The following is an 18714-nucleotide window of genomic DNA, read 5'->3' as shown; positions in this document are numbered from 1 at the left end:
ATGGAGGCTAGGGTTGAATGGGTGAGATGAGGCTAGGGTTACGGGTTGGAGGCAACTAGGGTTGCTGTGGACTATGGTAGGATTAGGGTTGACGTGGTCTTGGAAGATTGGCTTAGGATTATGGGTGTTTGATGCATTGGGGATGGCTTAAGGGTTGCCCTTGATGTTTGGGCCACTTGGATGGTGATTAGGGTAGGTATGATGAAGTGTAGCTAGGGTTTTGTGAGGTGGCTATGGTTGATTTTGAGTTTTGGAAGAGTTGGCTTAGGGTTGGAGTTTAGGATGATGCTAGGGTTTGGGAATGAGGTGGAAGAGTGAGGCTAGGGTTGCCGAAATGGTTAAGGTGGAATTAGGGTTTTGGGATGTTGGGTGGCTAAGGTGGACGAATTGGGATTGACTTGGTCTTTGGAAGATTGGCTAGATTTGATTGGTTTAGGAATGAATATGGAAGTTTGTAAGTTGGAGGGAATCTTTGAGTGAAGATGAGAATTTGAATTGGAATTAAGATGGCAAGTCAATAATTGACTAGAGAGATTGTAGGAAGAGTAATTTAAGGGATTAACCAATTTAAGGGATTGAATGTGATGGTTAATCCCTTAAATTAAGGGATTTGAAATGAGATTTGAATTTGAATGTGAGGGAGTCAAGACTCCTAAAAGGAATGAGTTTCCTTATGGGGCTTGAGGTGGGCAGCTAGGGTTTTGTGGAAGGAAGGTTTATGATGTGGCCAAATATGGTAAGTGTTGTATATGACTAGAGTTTTATGGATGGGCGACTTTGGTGTGGTTGGATATGGAAAGTGGAATGGGCGGCTAGGGTAAATTCAAATAAGGCAAGTGATTGCCGAAATTTGAAGTTGAATTAACAAGGATCATGTGTTTCGGCTAGGGCATAGTTTGATGAGGCAAACCAAATATGGAAAGTGACAAACTTATGGAAAGGATGACAAACACTATGGTGGTCGAGTATGTGGTATGGAATGGATCAAATGAGCAAAGCGTGGATGAAGGCAATGACAATGGATGAACACTAGGAATTCTCAAGAACAACTCAAGAACAATGCACATAAAATAATAAGATCAAATGATAGAAAATGGAAGACAAGAGATGGAATGGAAAATATTCATAAGATTAATGGATCCTTAGGGATTCACGAATTGCACCCTAAAGATAAAAAGAACAAGATAGATAGATTGAACCACACCTATTCACGGATTGTAAGGTGTGATCCTCTCTTAGGGGATTCACGTATTGCACCCCAAAGAGCCCAAGTGCCTTAACATCGAATGGTGATCTCAAGAACAAAATAGTCTATCCACTAGGGAATTTGCCAAAAGATGTAAATGCAAAGACTAAGGGTCCTATTTATAAGTATTACAATTTGGAAACCTCCAATAGGTCCATTAGAAAATAAATAATTAAATAAAAATAAATAATAAAAAATAACATAGTTGGCATGGGCCATGGGCATGGCAGACATGGTTGGCATGGCTGTTGGCATGTGGCTGACATGGCCCTGGCATGGCCCAGGCACGGGCCTGGGTGCTAAGGCTGCATGCTGGGGTTACTGCCTGGGCGGGCTGGCATGGCCCAGGCAAGGGCGTGCGCGCGCTGGGCGTGATCGTGGGGCGCTGGGCATGCACGCGGGCGCTGGGCTGCGCGTGCTGGGCACGCTGGGCGTGCTGCACGGGCTGGGCTGGTCACCAGCCTCACTGGGCCTCCTGGACATGTCTTGGCAGGCCCCGTGGCATGCCCATGGGGCTGCTGTGGGGCTGTCCAGTCTTGTCATGGCATGGCTAGTGGCTTGGCCATGGGCCACAAAACATGGGGTCCTACCAAGTTCATCCAGTAGCTTGTGGATGCAAGTGGATGGACTGGGTACAGGGACCCACCCACCAGGCCTAATCAGCGCTTGAGACATCTCTAGCCAACATTAGCTAAGAAAATAACTCCCATGTAATTGACAACCTGATGGAAACCAAGGTGGGCCTAGTCTTAAAGATATGTTACAAGTTTCAGATGAGTCAATTACAAGTTTAAGGGCTTAAAGGATGAAGATTCAGTTTTGATAAGCTATGGAAAGGGCAACAACATTACTTAAAGGCTTTGGGCACTTGAAAACTTTCAATTTATTTAATTCATTTAAATGACTTATTTATTAGTTTAGAATAATTGAGTTTATTACGGGAAGGACTGGTCGAATCCTTTTGAGGGGAGGGGGAATGATGGGAACCAAGGTGGACCTAGTCTTAAAGATATGTTACAAGTTCCAGATGAGTCAATTACAAGTTCAAGGGCTTAAAGGATGAAAATTTAGTTTTGATTCATTTGATAAGCTATGGAAAGTGCAACAACATGACTTAAAAGGCTTTTGACACTTGAAGGCTTTCAAATTATTTAACTCATTTAAATGACTTATTTATTAGTTTAGAATAATTGGGTTTATTACGGGAAGGACTTAAGGGGGTCTATGCAAGGGCATGTTGAAAAATTTATTATTTTATTGAACTAGGGTTTCAATAGGTTACTGTAGCGTTACTGTAGATGCGACATTGTAGCCGCGATACTGTTTATCCAGGGGCGTTTTGGGTAAAAGAGACTTTATTTTAGTTAGGGTTTTAATTAGGTTTTGATTTAAATATTCTTTGTAGCCTCATTTACAGAAGTTTATAAAATTTGATGAATTTATTCATTGTGAGTTGAGTTTTACTCCTCTTGTTCTTAATTGAACTTTTGAACTTATCAAAGGTAAATCACAACCTTTGTGGCGTTCCTCCTTTGTAATCTGGGTTCTTGAGACGGGTTATTCAAAGGATTTAGATTTTAATATAATCTAGTTTCTTGAAACGAGTTTTCATCGGGTCTAGATTTTCCATCCATTGACTTGATTTAATCTTTCTTGAGAAGTTTTTAAATTGACTGTGGGTTCAAGAAATTTCATTCTCGCAGGTTCATATCACAACCTCTTGATATGATATACAATATAGTATTTCTTTTATAATTTAATAAGATTGTCATCTCTGGACAATTTCTCATTTTCAAAAGATTGCGTTTTGCTGCCTTTGATTAGACTTCCACTCTTAGGTTTGTTCTGCATAGTTGAGCAGTACACATAAGTGCACAATTGGTAACTCTTTCCTAAGATACATAGCCACTTCTCAAGAACTTCTAGAGTGGCAAGATTAATTTTACAGGAAACATTTTTTATTTATTTATTTTAAATTTTGTCATCTTCAGTCATACAAATTAATAAATTATATTTTGAGTGACTTTTTATTTAAGTGGTTCACCTCAATTCATGTGATGAAAAAGGATAAAATAAATAATGAAATTGCTCTTAATTTTACTCAAAAGCAACTTCAACTCCAGATTCTTGTTAGAGCAGGATACCCATCAACAATTTCTTCATATAACACAACCAATACCTTGGAGAGAACTAGCATCAAGAACCTCCAAAAACAACTTATGATCCTTGAGTGACTCCCATAAACTTCTTTGAGGAGTGGGTGCGTGCCTCTAACTCTCGTAAGGTGATGACTGGTGCAGTTTGGCTTTTCAAACTTTCTCAACATCGACAACATCTATGGTTTGTCTAATGGTTGAAGGTTCTTCTTGGGTCAGAGGCTCCACTAGCAAAAGGAGAAGTCTCAAGGAAACTAGAAATTTTCGGTGTCCCAACTACACACATTTTAAAACTTCAACGCAATGCATTTAAGTCGTATGCATCATTAATCCGAAAAAATGTTACAGGCATATAGATGGTTTGTAAATGGTGAAGGATGAGACCGAAGCCCCTACAAACAAAATGGCGAGAGTTTGTTGCTCTAGTTGCTGGTGGCCTGAGCCTACTTTTGTTGGTGGCTTCAGAACAAACAACAGTTCAGGTGGAGATTCTGTATAGGATGAACTGGGTTGAGGCCCAAGGTAATGGCGATTCTAACTTTTTTAGTTACGTTTGGATGTTGAGGTGATCTCAGATGATTTGTAAATAATAAAAAAAAAATAATGACTAATAGTTAAAAAAGTAATGAATTGAGATAGTCTGAGCGATCTCATATCACCTAGCTTGCTTTTGTTAGAAGGCTGTCTTGTGTCTCTGTCTTCCGCCGCGCTTTCATCTACATAGGCTTCTGCTTGTTTGTACAAAACACTATTCAGAATGTAGCGATTGTAATAGGTCTTTCCTAACATCACTCTAATTAAAATTGACACGTGTCAGTTTTGTATTTTGGCATACATGTCATGTCATCTAATCATTACAATTTTTTTAAATTCTCATACAAAATATAATAAATAATTCAACTTTTTTAAATCTCAAAACAAAAATAATATTAAAAAATAATATTCTAATAATATTTTATTCAAATTTTATCTCATCTATGTAACTAAATCAAGCCTTAAACTAGGCCGACCAATGCTGAAGTAGAAGAGAAAGCTTCCATTCCACCAACCCTAAAGAAGTTAAGCCTTCTGATGATGTTTATCATATTGAGCTTGGACAAGCCTTGTTCTCCTACCTGATGATCACTCACTGATCAATAACAATGACAGTGGCAATCAATCATTTTATATGTAATTATGATGTTAAAAGAGAAATTGAAAAGAAAAGAAGCGAGGAGGAGAAGAAAGAAATAGAGCCAATGGAATCCCAGCACAAGACAGCAGCAGAACTTCATCTCCAGAAACTAATTGGTGTAATATGTACAAACCAAATGCCTAACATAGAGCCAAAACAACACTTTTATTGCAATGGCTTTTGACAACTCATATACCAGGATTCCCTCAATATCATAATAACAAGTGTCAAGATAATTAAAATGTATGCTACACGAAAACAAGAAGAATCAAGTCAAGTTTTAATAACAGGACCCTTGTGCCGCCCTCTCTGAATCACAAAGTTGTCAGGAGGTTGGAATTCTTCTAACCAAGTCACACCAGAGACCGTGACCCCATTCAACTGAAAATCACCTGCATTCCAAGAAGAAAAACAAACAAAAAAAATTACTTCTACTGTAGAGCCGAATAATAAATCAGTTAGCAACTTCAAAAAATCAGGAGAGGCAATTAAACAACAAATATAATTGAAGAAAATACTTGATAATTCACATAAATTTTATACCTGGTAGATCCTTTCTAGGAGACTTTCGGAAATAAGTGCAGTGTCGTCCATGTTCGGCAGAGTACGGTGGAGAAAGGATGTCAAATATAGCACAGGGAGTTAGAGCTCGGAAACTATGGATATTGCCTCCACTAGTGGGATAAAGAACTGTTGCCGGAGAGGGCGCTGTCATCTCAATATCTTTAACAAGGTTTGCAGGTCTTGCTGAAAAACCACCAATTACAACTTGTAGTGTAAAGCTAAAATTGCAGATTACACGAGAGAGAAGATGAGAAAGGGGGAAACTGAAGAGGGTAGGGACATTAAATAAATTCAACAAAAAGCAGATATCATTTTTCTTAAGTATAGTTTATTAGAAAACAAAACACAAATTATATATAGCAGTTGTTAACAATGCATATTATATGTGTATATGAAAAAAATTGGTTATAACATATACTATATATACATAATTTTATATGTAATATATGCATGCATGCATGCATGTAAATGCATAATTTTTAAGTGTTATATACGTATGTATGTATATAAAAGCATAAATACAAATATCATATACAAGTATAAGATTGCAGTGTATAAGCATTAACATAATAATTATAAAGTTAATAACAAATTCAATCATAATATATTAACTAATTAGAATTTTAGACAATATATTCTAATATTTTTCAATCTTTATACAAGACTGCTCTTTCAGAAAGTGAAGCTTTTGAGTACAAAGGCCTTTAGTTCATTAAAGTTGTTGCTTGCTGTCTATACTATATAGTCCATTTGATTGTATTTACAAATTATAATTGTGAGTATATAAAAAAAATAGTCTGCGTACTTGTAATTTTGGATAATTGGTTGAATATTTTGAGTTTTCTAAAACTCTATTTTTTATATCTTGTACTTGAAAAACTAAAAACATTGATAAACGAGTTGAGTCGAGTCTCAATAGAGCACTGGACCTGAGTTTTAATCAAGTCTCAAGCCAAGCTCGAGCTTGGTTTTAGTATAATTTAGCTGAGCTTGGATAGCCACAAATAAGGTTGTATTCGATCCAAACCAAGTCGATCTTTTTGGGTTATTGAGTCGAGTTCGACTCAAATAACTCGACCTCAAGCTAGGAGCTCGCTGAGCCGAGTTCGAGCTGATCAAACACAAACTCGAGCCGAGTTCGAATCTTTTCTTACTTTGCCACTGCTCTTTAACGAGCTCGAGCCAAGTTGAGTTATTTCTCGAACTTTGCTCATTTTCTTTTAAATATTTATTTATTTAATTTTGAAAGAATTGAATAATTAAAAATCCAAAATTATAAAAAATATTAAATTTAATAAAACTTTTACAACTAATATATAAACCCTATATTGAATTATAAGATTATAAAAATTTGATGAGTGGATTTATTTGATGAGTGGATTTCTTATATGGTTCCTACATTGTAGTATGAAACTACCAAGCCCTACATACCAAATATTATACATATTATAAAATGACTACTATAATTTAATCACTCAAGTACTTAAATTTTGTTTTATAAGTAAAGTACTTAATTAACTACGTATAACTATGGACTATATTCAATATATAGGCATAAGTAAGTGAGTTGCATGTTACACATTTAATTATAAAGATTACTATACTTATATTATTAAATTTAATATGTATACATACATATCTATATATATAAGAATATTAATATATAGGACTAAATTATATACTAATATTCACGAGTTGATATTAGTATATAACTCAACTCAAACCTCTCGATCCAGATTTTTTAGTAATTTACTAATCAAGTATGTGTCATTTAAGTTTAATTGATATATAATTTAGTAATTTAGTAAACTTTCACATACTTGAACCGGCTAAACTTGGATAAACTTGAACCGGCTAAACTTGAGTTGTGTCATTTACTAAAAGAGCTGAGTTGAGTTTCTGCTTTCACGATCGAGCTTTTTTTTCACGAGCCAAGCTCAGTTCAAGTTTAGACGAGCAAGTATTGGGTGAACATTCATGCAGACTAGTTCAATTACAGCCCTAGTCACAAAACTTGAGTTGAGCTTGAGCTTGGTTCTAGTATATAATCAAGCCAAACTCGAAAAACCACTACTCGTTTAGACTCAATTTAATTACAGCTTGAGCCTAGGCACAACTCAAGTACACGGGTTATACATAAGGGAACACCTAGTTTAAGGCAAAGTGGGTAATGTTATATGGACCATAGTTCACTCCTACAAAGATTTAAACATGGAAGTTTTTAACTTTGGCAAGTTGCACACCTTCCAAAGACACCACATTAAGCACAAAGGAGCCATCCACCCAACATCTACATGCATTTCCACTTGGACTGCTAACCCAAGCAGCCATTAACTCCACCACTCATAGTGTCATCACCCATTCTGTTCCCAAAAGGTGGAAGAACTCAAGGCCATAGCCACTTCACAATGAAGCAACAAGTGGTTAATGGTTTCCTCACTTTTCTCGCAAATACAAAACCAATCCATCACCACTATGTGCCTATTATCCATGGTTAGAATCTTACTAAGCCATTGCCCGTATAGACAATGTCACTCTTGAGAAAGCCTTGTTCTGCCATGTACTTTTCCAGGGAAAGGAACATCAAGCAATAAGATCTGACCACAAACTAACTCCACCCATTCTATCCTCATGGTTTGACCTCATCCTTGGTGGCTACAGGAGGTTGACAAGCAAAAGACCAATTCCACTTCCCAATCCTGCACTAAACTAATGAAGGAGATTCTCCACTATGCATAGCCATTCATAACCTAAAAAATTTGACCATTGATGCCTCCTTGCAAGAAGAGATTTTGAACATTTCTGGGTAGATTTCCTTTAGATCCCAATCCCCTCACCACGCATCATGCCAGAAGTTAGTTCTAGACCAGTCCACCACCTCATACATGATGGACTTGGAAAATTTTCCCCATCCTCGGTGAATGTTTTTCCACACCTCCACTTTGAAAGGTCCATTGGCTACAATAGAGCACCATCCACCCACATGCTCCACATGCTTAACTTCTATCACCAATTACCGTAGAGCCTCTCCTCCATTGCATAGTGCCACAACCATTTTTCCATTAATGCCTAAATAAACACAAGCACGTTTTTCACCCACAAACAAACCATAAGAGATCTCTCCTTCCATTGCATAGTGCCACAACCATTTTCCCATTAACGCCTAAATAAACACAAGCAAGTGTTTCACCCACAAACAAACCATAAGAGATTGGAGCACATCGTTGACCAACTAATAGGAAATGTTTGGGCTCGCCCTCCACACTACCCCATAGGAAGTCCCTTTGAAGCTCTTCAATGTGCTTTGCCATACCAACAGTGATTGGAAAGGGGGACAAAATATAAGTCTCTGATCAAAAGCTTTTGACAAATTAACCACTTTCAGCCAACCGGTTGCCTTTCCATTTTCTCAAAAACACCATCCCATATTGTTGTTTCCTAGTAAGATGTCCCCAGGGGACGACCCAAATACTTCATGGGCAAAGGAACCACCCTACAATCGAGGATAGAAGTCACTGTCCCAATGTTTTCCCTATCACCAACCGAGACTAATTATGATTTTGCCAAGTTTACTTCCAAACTTGATACAACCTCAAGCATAGAAACAAGCACTGTAAATACGGAACTACTCTTGGTCATGCTCATATGATATCAATGTCTCGTTCGCAAAAAAGAGACGAGCCACAGACAGCCTGTCCATGTTCCTTTGCTCCACTGTTTTTTTCTTACTTGTAAAAAAGATGTTCCTTTGCTCCACTGAGAAACTTAATAAGAATCCATCATCCACCGATGCACATAACATTCCGCTTATGTTTTCCATGACCACCACAAAGAGCAGAGAAAATAACGATGAAGCAAACTAGAAAAACAATGAAAAAACACGAGGGTGTACAGTTAATCAAAACTGAGAATCTCACATTGAAAATACAATGTGCTATCTGCTCACCACTTAGCCCAAAAACCACATCTTCTAAAAAAGTACAACAAAATATCCCAATTGACGTGGACGTACGGCTTCTCTAAATCGACCTTACATAACACCCCAAGGATCCATGAACAAACTTAGTCATCTAGAAGTTCATTACTAATTAGGACCGGGTCTAAAAATCGTCTCCCTCCAATGAAAGCATTATAAGCCCTGGTTATCACCTTCTCAAATGCCGCTTTCACCTTGTTAAGAAATTATCTTGTAAACAGCTTTTGCAAGACTGAGGGGTCGAAAATCTTTTATCCCAATTGGTGAGAAACATTCATTAGCTGTCTTGATTACCTCCCAACACTTCTTAAAAAGGCAATAGACCAGTCGTCTAGACCTAGTGCCTTCTCGCTGTTAGAGCTTGCAAGACTTCAGGGATCTCGCATTCCTCAAACAGTTTGACTCCTCGTACAAATAGCATCAAAATTAAGACCATCCAGTTTGGGGCACCAGTTGAACTGTTCAGAGCAAAAGAAAATTATAACATTTTACGATGTACTCTCTTATCTCTGAGTGGTCTGATGAGACAAAGTCATTGATCATTGGGGCTTCAATACAGTTATTTGTCCAGCTCAAATTAGTCAACCGGGGAAAAGATTTAGTATTTATGTCCCCCTCCCTCAACCAAAGTGCCCTTGATTTCTGTCTCCAACTCCTTTATTCCATAAGGATTGTTTGCTAGAGGATAAGGCTCTCTTCTTACTTATCAAAAAAGATAAGGCTCTCTCTTCTGCAATCTCATCAAGACCACATATTTCATTTAATAGCAGCCTTTTCCGGTTTTCAACACAACCAAACTCCACCTCATTCCATTTTCTCAGATCTTGCTCCAAGGCTTTCAACTTGCCTGTTAATACAAAATGAGAGGATCCATAGTAGCTGGGGGACAGCCACCACTGCTTCAATTTTTTCACGAAGTCCTTCGCTTTTAGCCACACGTTCTCAAATTTAAAGTACTTTTTACTATCACCATCACAGTCAAGTGGTGACATTAGAAAAAAATTCCATATTGACATTGCATTTGGTTTTGTGTATATAGGAGAGAAGGGATTTTTTTTTTTTTTTTGGATAAGTGGAGAGGAGAGAAGGGAAAAATGAGGAAACAAAGTGGGAGGAATAAGCATTGTTATTGTTTCATTATAGCAGGGCATGAGAAATTATTTGGGCAGACACGATTTTCATTTAGGCCCACAGTTTTTTGACTGCCTAAATCAGGTAAAATGGAAGGGAGAGAAAGCAGCTTGTACTTGCCAACAAAAAGACTGAATTGAGGGAAGCCTATCAGGTACTAAAACCATGGCAGGAGGGCCTTTTGATCTACCAATAAAGAGAACAAATTGGCACTTTGGCCCCTTTGGCAATATGAAGAAGAAACAAGGGTTGAAGTTTGGACAATATTTCTTATATGAGAGCATGTATGTCAATATATATATATATAAAAAATATTCTTTCCCTTCTATTAACCCAACAAACCAAACTGGAGAAGAACACATCTTCTAGATTTCTCCTCTTTATTGAAACATATAAGAGGGGAGCCATTTTCCTCTTCCTTCTTTACTCTTTTTTTTTTTTTTTTTCCATTAACCTTTCCAAAATGCAGCCAAGCAGAATGTGAGCGTCTGCTCAAGGAAGTGGATCTATCCATTGCACATTGCTCTTTGCAGTAATTTGTCAACAATCTTGCCATTCCTCAGGGAAGACCAAAAATATCACAACAAAGTCATTATTTTGACAATTGCTAGGACTAGAAACACGCGAATCTATTGATGAAAACTTGGAACCAAAGGAAGAAATAACCAGCTTCTTTATGGTTATATATCACTCAAACCCCTCCTGAGGTAAACCTATAAACAATCCAAACTCAAACATGCTAACATGTTAATGAGAAGGCATTGTACAAAGGGCTTGACTTATATATGCTCTTCATATAAGGTTGTGATTAGTGTGTCTCTAAGCTTATGAATATTGTTATCAAGATATCAAAAACTTGTGGTTCTACCTGATTATCAGTATTATCGCTAAATGTTTTATCTATGCATTTATTATTTTGTTTGTAAATGTATAAATCAATTATCAAGTTCTTAAATAAAGTAAGAGCTTTGCAATAAGCTCTTTCAAAATCGACTATTTGTCCCTCTATTTAGAGGTGTTCCAAAAATTTCTTTGATTTAGTAAATAGCCCTACAAACAAATGGATTGAAAATGTAAAGATTTGTACAAGTTATACATTTCATCACCACTTTGTGGAAATATAATGTATCTGATCAAACGTGCATAAAACAGCTTCACAATGAACTTGATAAAAAAATATTGTAAATAAGCTTGAGCTATGAAGCAAACTTTAAAATGTAGTCTAGCTTGATGACAAGTTTTACCTTGTCTCGAGGTTGATATACAAATAAACAAACAAATCTTTAATCTTTAATATTTGCCTCGACTCTAGTGTCATGAAAGTTTCTTTCGTTTCGATAATGGTGTTATTAAAGTTTTTATGCACACAAGTGAATTTATAGAGCTTACATACTAAGCGCAAAGCTCAAGAGTATGTCTGATTGAAGTAAAGCACACATTTCTAAAATAGATGTATTAAATTATTAGATAATGATGCCATTCTTTTTTTTTTCTTTTTTTTTTTAGCATTTCTAAATATATAAAACACATTTCTAAAAGTCACTTTTGTTCTTAGAGCCTACAAGACATGAATGGATACCATGCTTTTTTCCCTGATGAATATTGATTAACAAAAAAAATCAATCCCTTGTTTATGGGTGAGATAGTGCAAACAAAATGATATGCTTCTTGTTGTTGTTTGCCCGTCATATCTTTTATTTCCATATAAATCTCTTTTTAAGGTAAACATTATCATTAGTCCGTTTTATATACTTTTGGAAAAAAAAAAAAAAAAACATCGAAACCTCATATACCCAAAACAAAGAGGGGTAACGAGTGTAAATGATGTGGTGCCTAGAAAAGTTGGTGGCTTCTTCTAGATTTTATCCCTCAGATTTAGATGTATAAGAGAAAAAAACAATTGCTTGTGTGGTGGAAGACTTCAAAAATAAAGGTGGCATAGCTACTCAACCCTTAAAAATTTAATTTAGTTATATATTTTGAAAAAAATAAAACCATTATTTGTGCTTATTTTTCACAAAAAAGTGGATTCTTTGTTTTATTTAGATGCAGGTAATTACATGCTTTGTTTTTTTTTTGGTTGGGGTGTCCGGGAACAAAGTCTTGACTGCTCCCGGGGGTGCGCAGGCCCTCGGTAAGAAGTTTCCCACAAGTGCACATCGGGTAATTTAAGGGGAATCCCCTAGTTTGATGGCCCCTAGAAATTATTTGCACCCAAGAGGATTTAAACCTAAGACCTAGAGGGAACATTACTACTAAGACCATGGCCTTTACTACTTAACATGTGCTTTGTTTAGGGTAGAAAGCACTTGATTTATCTATTTACTATTTGAGATTTAAGCACACCTAGGCACACTATTAACAACACGCCTCAAATCGGGTTAATTGCAACCCTAATCATTGGTAAAACGGGGCTTCACAAGTCCAAGTGGACTCATGTAACATTGACAAAAGGGTGTCTCAAAAATCACGTGCATCCTTATGAGTTTGGGTACCCAATACACATGGATCACTACTATGCTAACGTACGGAATACTCTCCTATGGGATGGATAGTCACCAACATCATAGTTAGAATGTATCAACTCCTTGGTTGTCCAAATTTAGCCTTGTAAAATTGTCTTCATATCTACTAAAGTTGAGTTGCCAGTTTGGCAATCCACTCAGCCTGTTTGAATCAGAGCAGAGGTAGGTATCATCACTCTTACCGTCCTGCCTTCTATCTGCTTTCTTCTATTGATTGATAGTGAGGAAGCCAACCGCCAAGTAAAGGTAGAGATAGATGTGGCATATTTATGGGGAATTAGTTATGGAAAATAGGAGGACAAAGTTCTTCTCTTCTAATATTTTCTCAAACGGCATATTGCTTTTTGTCTACTTAATGGAACATTAAGGCCCCGTTTGGATACAAGAAGTGTTTTATTTCATCACATCATTACAACTTTCTCAAATTTCCACACAAAATATAATAAATAATTCAACTTTTTCAAATCTCAAAACAATAATAATATTAAAAAATAATATTCTAACAATATTTTATTCAACTTTCAACTTTCATCTAAAACCATCTTATCTCATCTCACAATCCAAACCGCATCTAAAAGTTCATGACTAGCTCTAATTGTGATCTCACCTTTTTCATTTTAACGTACAAGTACTTCAGAAACTATTCTAATTAGCAACGATTGTTGCACAAAGCTGTGCCAAAAAAATAAAAGCAAAGTTCATAGCTTGTGATCTTCAAAGATAATATTACACAAATTATTATGATTGAAATTCAACGTAAAGTAAGGCAGCATGTTTGTAAGCAATATATTAAGATCAGAATAAAGTTAGCCATGTGACAACTGGCCAAGAGCAACTAGCAGGAATGACTATCCAAAATTATCCAGAAGAGCAAGATATGCGAGACTGAAAGGTAGGACAGGCTAACATAATCAAGTAGGAGTGACATTATAAATAGAAAACCTTGCAAAGGATCAGCAGGCCCAGGTGCATCAAGCCAGTCGTATGAGTTAACATATAGTGTGCCATAAACAAGCTTGCTCAACACAGTCATTCCAGGATGGTTATGAAGAGGTATGATAGAGGAAGGTGGCATGCAGAAGATTCCTATCTGCACAAAATATTAAACAACAGTAACTAAGCAATAAGTTTCCAATTATCTAATTCTTAAGTGGAACTTTCAGGGAATAAATATGGTGGATTTGAAACTTAAAATTCTCAAATTAAATGTAGCTTCCAAGTCAAAATTCTTCAAAACTCAAATTTGCAATGGATAACTTATGACTTAAGGCATGTGCTTACAGAGAAACTGTCACACTCGTGTAAATGCAAGTATTTGATGGGTGGCATTGATTGATTGCTCCCATTACGCCCTTTTACAGAACCTGACCAACTGCGTATCAGTTGTGCTTCCTGTTCAAGGCCTACATCAGAAGGCTTGATTTTGTCTGAAATAAAATCATGTCTAGGGTTAAAAGTGAAAAACTAGTACAAAATGGGGGTGATGGCATTATGAGAGCCCACACTTTATACACTCAAAACAAAATAGAAAGGAAATAAAAATCAGCAACATCATAAAGACGTGATTTAGAATTTGACATGGGCATCCAACATATTCATAGTAGGAACTCCACTCTTAATTAAATTGCTACATCATACATGAATAAGTATATAAGCACAGCAAAGCACCAATATACATATTGATAGCAGCAACTGTACCAACTTTTTCAGTAAAGTTTTGAAGAGATGTAGAATCACTAGCATCCAACAGTTAAACCAAAGCTCATTTAATAAAAAAAGTCTTGGAAACACCAATCTACGAACATGAAAAGTTACATCATTATAAAACACACACAAGCATCCTCAAACAGATTGCAAGTCAAATGAGAACAGTTTGATCTTGTTTGATATACCCAAACACCTTCACCAAAATAAGAATGTTGCTATCCACTAGCAGTGCATCTTGATAAGCCAAAGGCCTCACACTACTGTTAACAGCATTGTAAGAAAAATCCCTATTTTATAACTTCTTTTGTAATGAAGCAATCATCGTATGGACGCATCACAAACACAATAACCACATGGCATGGCTTTTATTGGCTTATTCAGTCTCATATTAGACACTGACACCATGTCAACTTCCTACCAATACATTTACTGATTAATCAATGGTACACTCTTACTTATAAAAAAAAAATCAACGGTACACTAATGACCACAAAATAATTAATAGAATGAAACTAAACACACATAAACACCAGCATAAATCCAAATACTGGAAAAAGATCTTTCAAATGAAACATGTGAAAAATCAGCAGTTTTCATAAATGTTTTTTCTGTCGATTTTTTTTTTTTTTTTTTCTTTTTGGATAGTATTAGCTTTATTGGAGAAGAACAAGCAGAGCCCCCAAGGACATGGGAAATGTGACCTCAAACAGAATACTACTATACAATAAGACGAGTACAATCTGCACATGATTACGAAAACCCGAAGCTAAGAAAAATGTCAAAAAATCCCAACTTGGTTTGGAGCATTGGGAAAACATACCAATACTCCAATATAGAGGAACTTAAATTATTATTTTCCAATATGTTTCTACAGATGTTCTTATAATATAGCATAAATCAAGAACTGTATTGATGACGGGCTATGCCATTGGAAATTTTCGAGAGGGATCGATCTCCCATCAAAACTTCATACAGGACAATGGAGCAGCAGGCAGCTTCTTCCATACTGGACAAAAGTTGTTAAAATTTTAAGACATCAATACCACCAGTACAGCTTGAACATGCCAGAGATACATGTGCCTATTTGTGTCTGCCAAACTAGAATGGACCAATTCTTGGTCAACCAATATGTTAGCTTTAGAAGCATAAAGCCAATAAAATAATTTTCGAGGAAATCACTACTTTGAAAATGTGTTTTGCTTTTCAAAGCGCATCTAATATTTTAAAAATTCCAATTAATAGCAATGTAAATTAGCTAATGAGAACATTAAGCTATAAAATCCAAGTGCATTTTATGTAAGCTCGAAAGTATACACAAGGCAACAAGAAGATCCTTTTCGTAATACCTAACATAGCACGAACTTTCTCAAGAGCTTCTTCTGAGACAGGTCCATTCGGGGAAAATGACGCTTTGCAAGTATTATAAAGTCTCTGTATAAAATATGGCATCTTGTAAAGACAATGCCAGCTTAACTGAACAAAATTATCAGTAAGCTGATAACACCTCCGCAAGAAAGTTGCTATTGATTGCAATGACTTCCAACAACACAATTGGGCAAAATTTGTATCTTACTCTGTGTAACAAACACACAGTAAAAGACCTGCGTTGGAATTATCTCATCCTTCTCTGCCTCTCAAATTCATGAGCACCTATTGAAACAAAAATTAAAATCAAAGTAAGTGACATTTCATTTTAAGATCAATATTCCCAGAACTTAAAGAATTCAATTGCCATGCAATTTATTTTTGGACTAAAGCATAGAAATATATAACATAAAAATGCTCTAAATTTATTTTCGGTTGCTCAGAATAGTAACCCACGAAGGATGTTATCAAGGTTTTCCCTTATAACCAGATGAAACCATGAATTGCCCAGCCACCAAAAGGACAAAAAAAAAAAAAAAAAAAAAAAAAAAGCCAACCTGCAAAACTAATTGAGTACATTGAAATACTTTCATCTCGGAAATTTTCAGGTATCAGCAACCCAAAATAAGGGGCAAATGAAAATATTTGAGGAAAGCCCATTTTTGTCATATTGATATGTTTAACAAAAAACAAATTGGAACTTTGCCAAATTGAATAATATTTCGAAAGAAGAAAACACATGCTGGATCAGAACCTGAAATAGCAATTGAAAGATCCAGCAACCAAAAGCAGAGACAGAGAGGAAGAGTGAGAGCCTTAACGAAGGTGAAGAAGCAGGAATGGGAGGTGACGAGGGCAATGAATTGGGAAGCGAGGGATCGGGACTGAGCCGAAAGAGGATCTTGCACACGTCATCACCTCACGAAACTACCGCTTACTTTCGACATTGGGCCTGAAAACAGAGTGGCTCTACAGCCACACATGGGGATCCGACAGTGCAAGTTTTGTTTTGTTTTTGTTTTGTTTTTTATTTTTTTATGTATTTTTTACTACTTTTAAATATTTAAAAAAAATTCACAATATCATTAAAAAAATATTTCCTTAATCATTAAATAAAAAAACTACTGTTGGGAGCTCTTGTGTGTGGATTTAGCATTTTAGAAACTAAAAAACAATGACAATTAGTACTGTTTCGAGTAAGGATCGTGATACTTGAATTGAGAGATCTAATCGAAAAAAAACAATAGGTAAGTGTAAATGTATTTATTTTTTTTCTTTCAATTATTTTTTATATATTTAAAAAAAATAAAAAAATATCAATTTATTAATAATCATTTCCTTAATTATTAAGTAAAAAAATTAAAAATTCAATCGATCAATTTTATCGATTCAATTATTATTTTCCTTCGAGTAATATGATTATGGAAAGGAAAATTACAAAGACACCGAGAAAATGATAACACCGAGAAAGTATATATATATATATATATTATTTGTAGCGATTAATTTTTTTAATATTTATATTTGTTTATTTTTTAGTTTCGTGTTTTTAATTTTTTTGTATTCTTTTAAAAATAAACACGCAAAAAATGCTTTAATAAAAAAACAAAAACAAAACTTTTAATACTATGCGTACAAACTTGCAAAGTCTCTATAGACTTTGTCGAGGCCGTAGTACCACCCTTATGGAAAATTATATAAATCTAGCTATTTTATAAATTCTATATATTTTTTAATAAAGTAGCATTATTTTTTAAAACATCGAAACTTATCAAAATAGAAAAATTATGTAAACTCAAACAATTGTAATACATTTTTTATGTAAAAATAATAATATGTTGTTGAACAGATGTGTAAAAGTAGTATATGGTTGTGTATAGGAATTAGGGGTGACAATATGTGACATGACTCATTAACCTAATATAAACACGACACGATAAAAACTGGTTAAGATTTAGTCTTAACGGGTTCGAATCAAAACGAGTTGACTCGTTAAGACATGATTGCTTAAAGCGTCACTAACGGGTCAACCCGTTATAACCCGTTAAGAAAATAAAATTTACCTTTATACCCTTAGACTTAAAACTAAAAAATTCCTAACTCTTAACACTTTTAACCCATGCCGCCCGTTGCCCATGCAGAGTCATGGATCTTCAACCTTAACTCTGTTGCCCATGCAGAGTCACGGACTCAGGCCGTGCATTGCCCACACCTTGTCGTCCATTATAAGTTAATCCAGTTGAGATTTTTCAATACATTTACCTACTGTTTGGTTGCCGAGAAAAAAGAAAAAAAGATGGGAATTTCCTTAACATTTAAACGTTGGTCTGGGGAGAATTTCCTTGTGTCTCCAACAGCTGTGTGATACTGATTTGAAATCTCTGGAGGTCGGTTGCTATGTGAATCAGTTGATAATCTTAACAACCAGTGAGATTTAAGTCAACTCGACCAATATTTTTATCCATAGGATTAGATGTTTAACAAACCCTATTTTTGTTTGTTTAGAATTTGTTTATATTTGGTCACACAACGCACAAATTATGGTAAAATGGCATCATCCATCATTTTCCATGACAAATTTATAATTGTTCTCTGAAGAAAGTTGCTTCTCTCTTCCACGGATGATATATTTAAATATTTATATAAAATAAATAAGGTCAAACAGGTCGTATCATGTCTGTTCAATCCAATAACATAATCGGGTTGAAACATGTCGTATAATATACATACCTTGACATGACATGAATATGACTGGTTAACACAATTTGTCACCCCTAATAAGAATATGAGGGGTCACCCATTGAATGAGTAATGGCAACTCACACATTCTAGCTTGCTCACTCGCTCGTAGTCACTACACATTAAAGATA

General features: G+C 35.6%; 1 protein-coding gene across 2 annotated transcripts; it reads right to left on the bottom strand.

The window, feature by feature from the left end:
* Positions 1-4644: 4644 nt before the first annotated feature.
* Positions 4645-16815, bottom strand: LOC109007485 (plant cysteine oxidase 5-like). 2 transcript variants are annotated; one of them, XM_018987161.2, is made up of 7 exons: positions 16599-16815; positions 16053-16129; positions 15826-15910; positions 14054-14199; positions 13715-13862; positions 5120-5323; positions 4645-4968 (listed from the first exon to the last, which is right to left on the bottom strand). In XM_018987161.2, exons 3-7 carry the CDS (start codon positions 15830-15832, stop codon positions 4850-4852), a joined length of 624 nt encoding a protein of 207 aa, XP_018842706.1. In that variant the 5' UTR covers positions 15833-15910; positions 16053-16129; positions 16599-16815; the 3' UTR covers positions 4645-4849. The 2 variants fall into 2 exon arrangements, with proteins under 2 accessions (XP_018842706.1, XP_018842704.1); XM_018987159.2 differs by having other exon boundaries at positions 15826-16129.
* Positions 16816-18714: the final 1899 nt, after the last annotated feature.

This window comes from Juglans regia, chromosome 1 (assembly GCF_001411555.2).
Source record: "Juglans regia cultivar Chandler chromosome 1, Walnut 2.0, whole genome shotgun sequence".
Taxonomy (NCBI): domain Eukaryota; kingdom Viridiplantae; phylum Streptophyta; class Magnoliopsida; order Fagales; family Juglandaceae; genus Juglans; species Juglans regia.
This window is presented reverse-complemented; position numbering and strand designations above follow the sequence as displayed.

Bases quoted from the DNA above. Each gene is read 5' to 3' on its own strand.
- LOC109007485 (XM_018987159.2), bottom strand. From the start codon at position 15,928: ATGCCATATTTTATACAGAGACTTTATAATACTTGCAAAGCGTCATTT. The intron at 13,863-14,053 runs GTAAGCACATGC...TATTTTGTGCAG, and splicing joins ACGAGTGTGACAGTTTCTCT to ATAGGAATCTTCTGCATGCC. The intron at 5,324-13,714 runs GTTTTCTATTTA...GTGGTTTTTCAG, and splicing joins GCCTGCTGATCCTTTGCAAG to CAAGACCTGCAAACCTTGTT.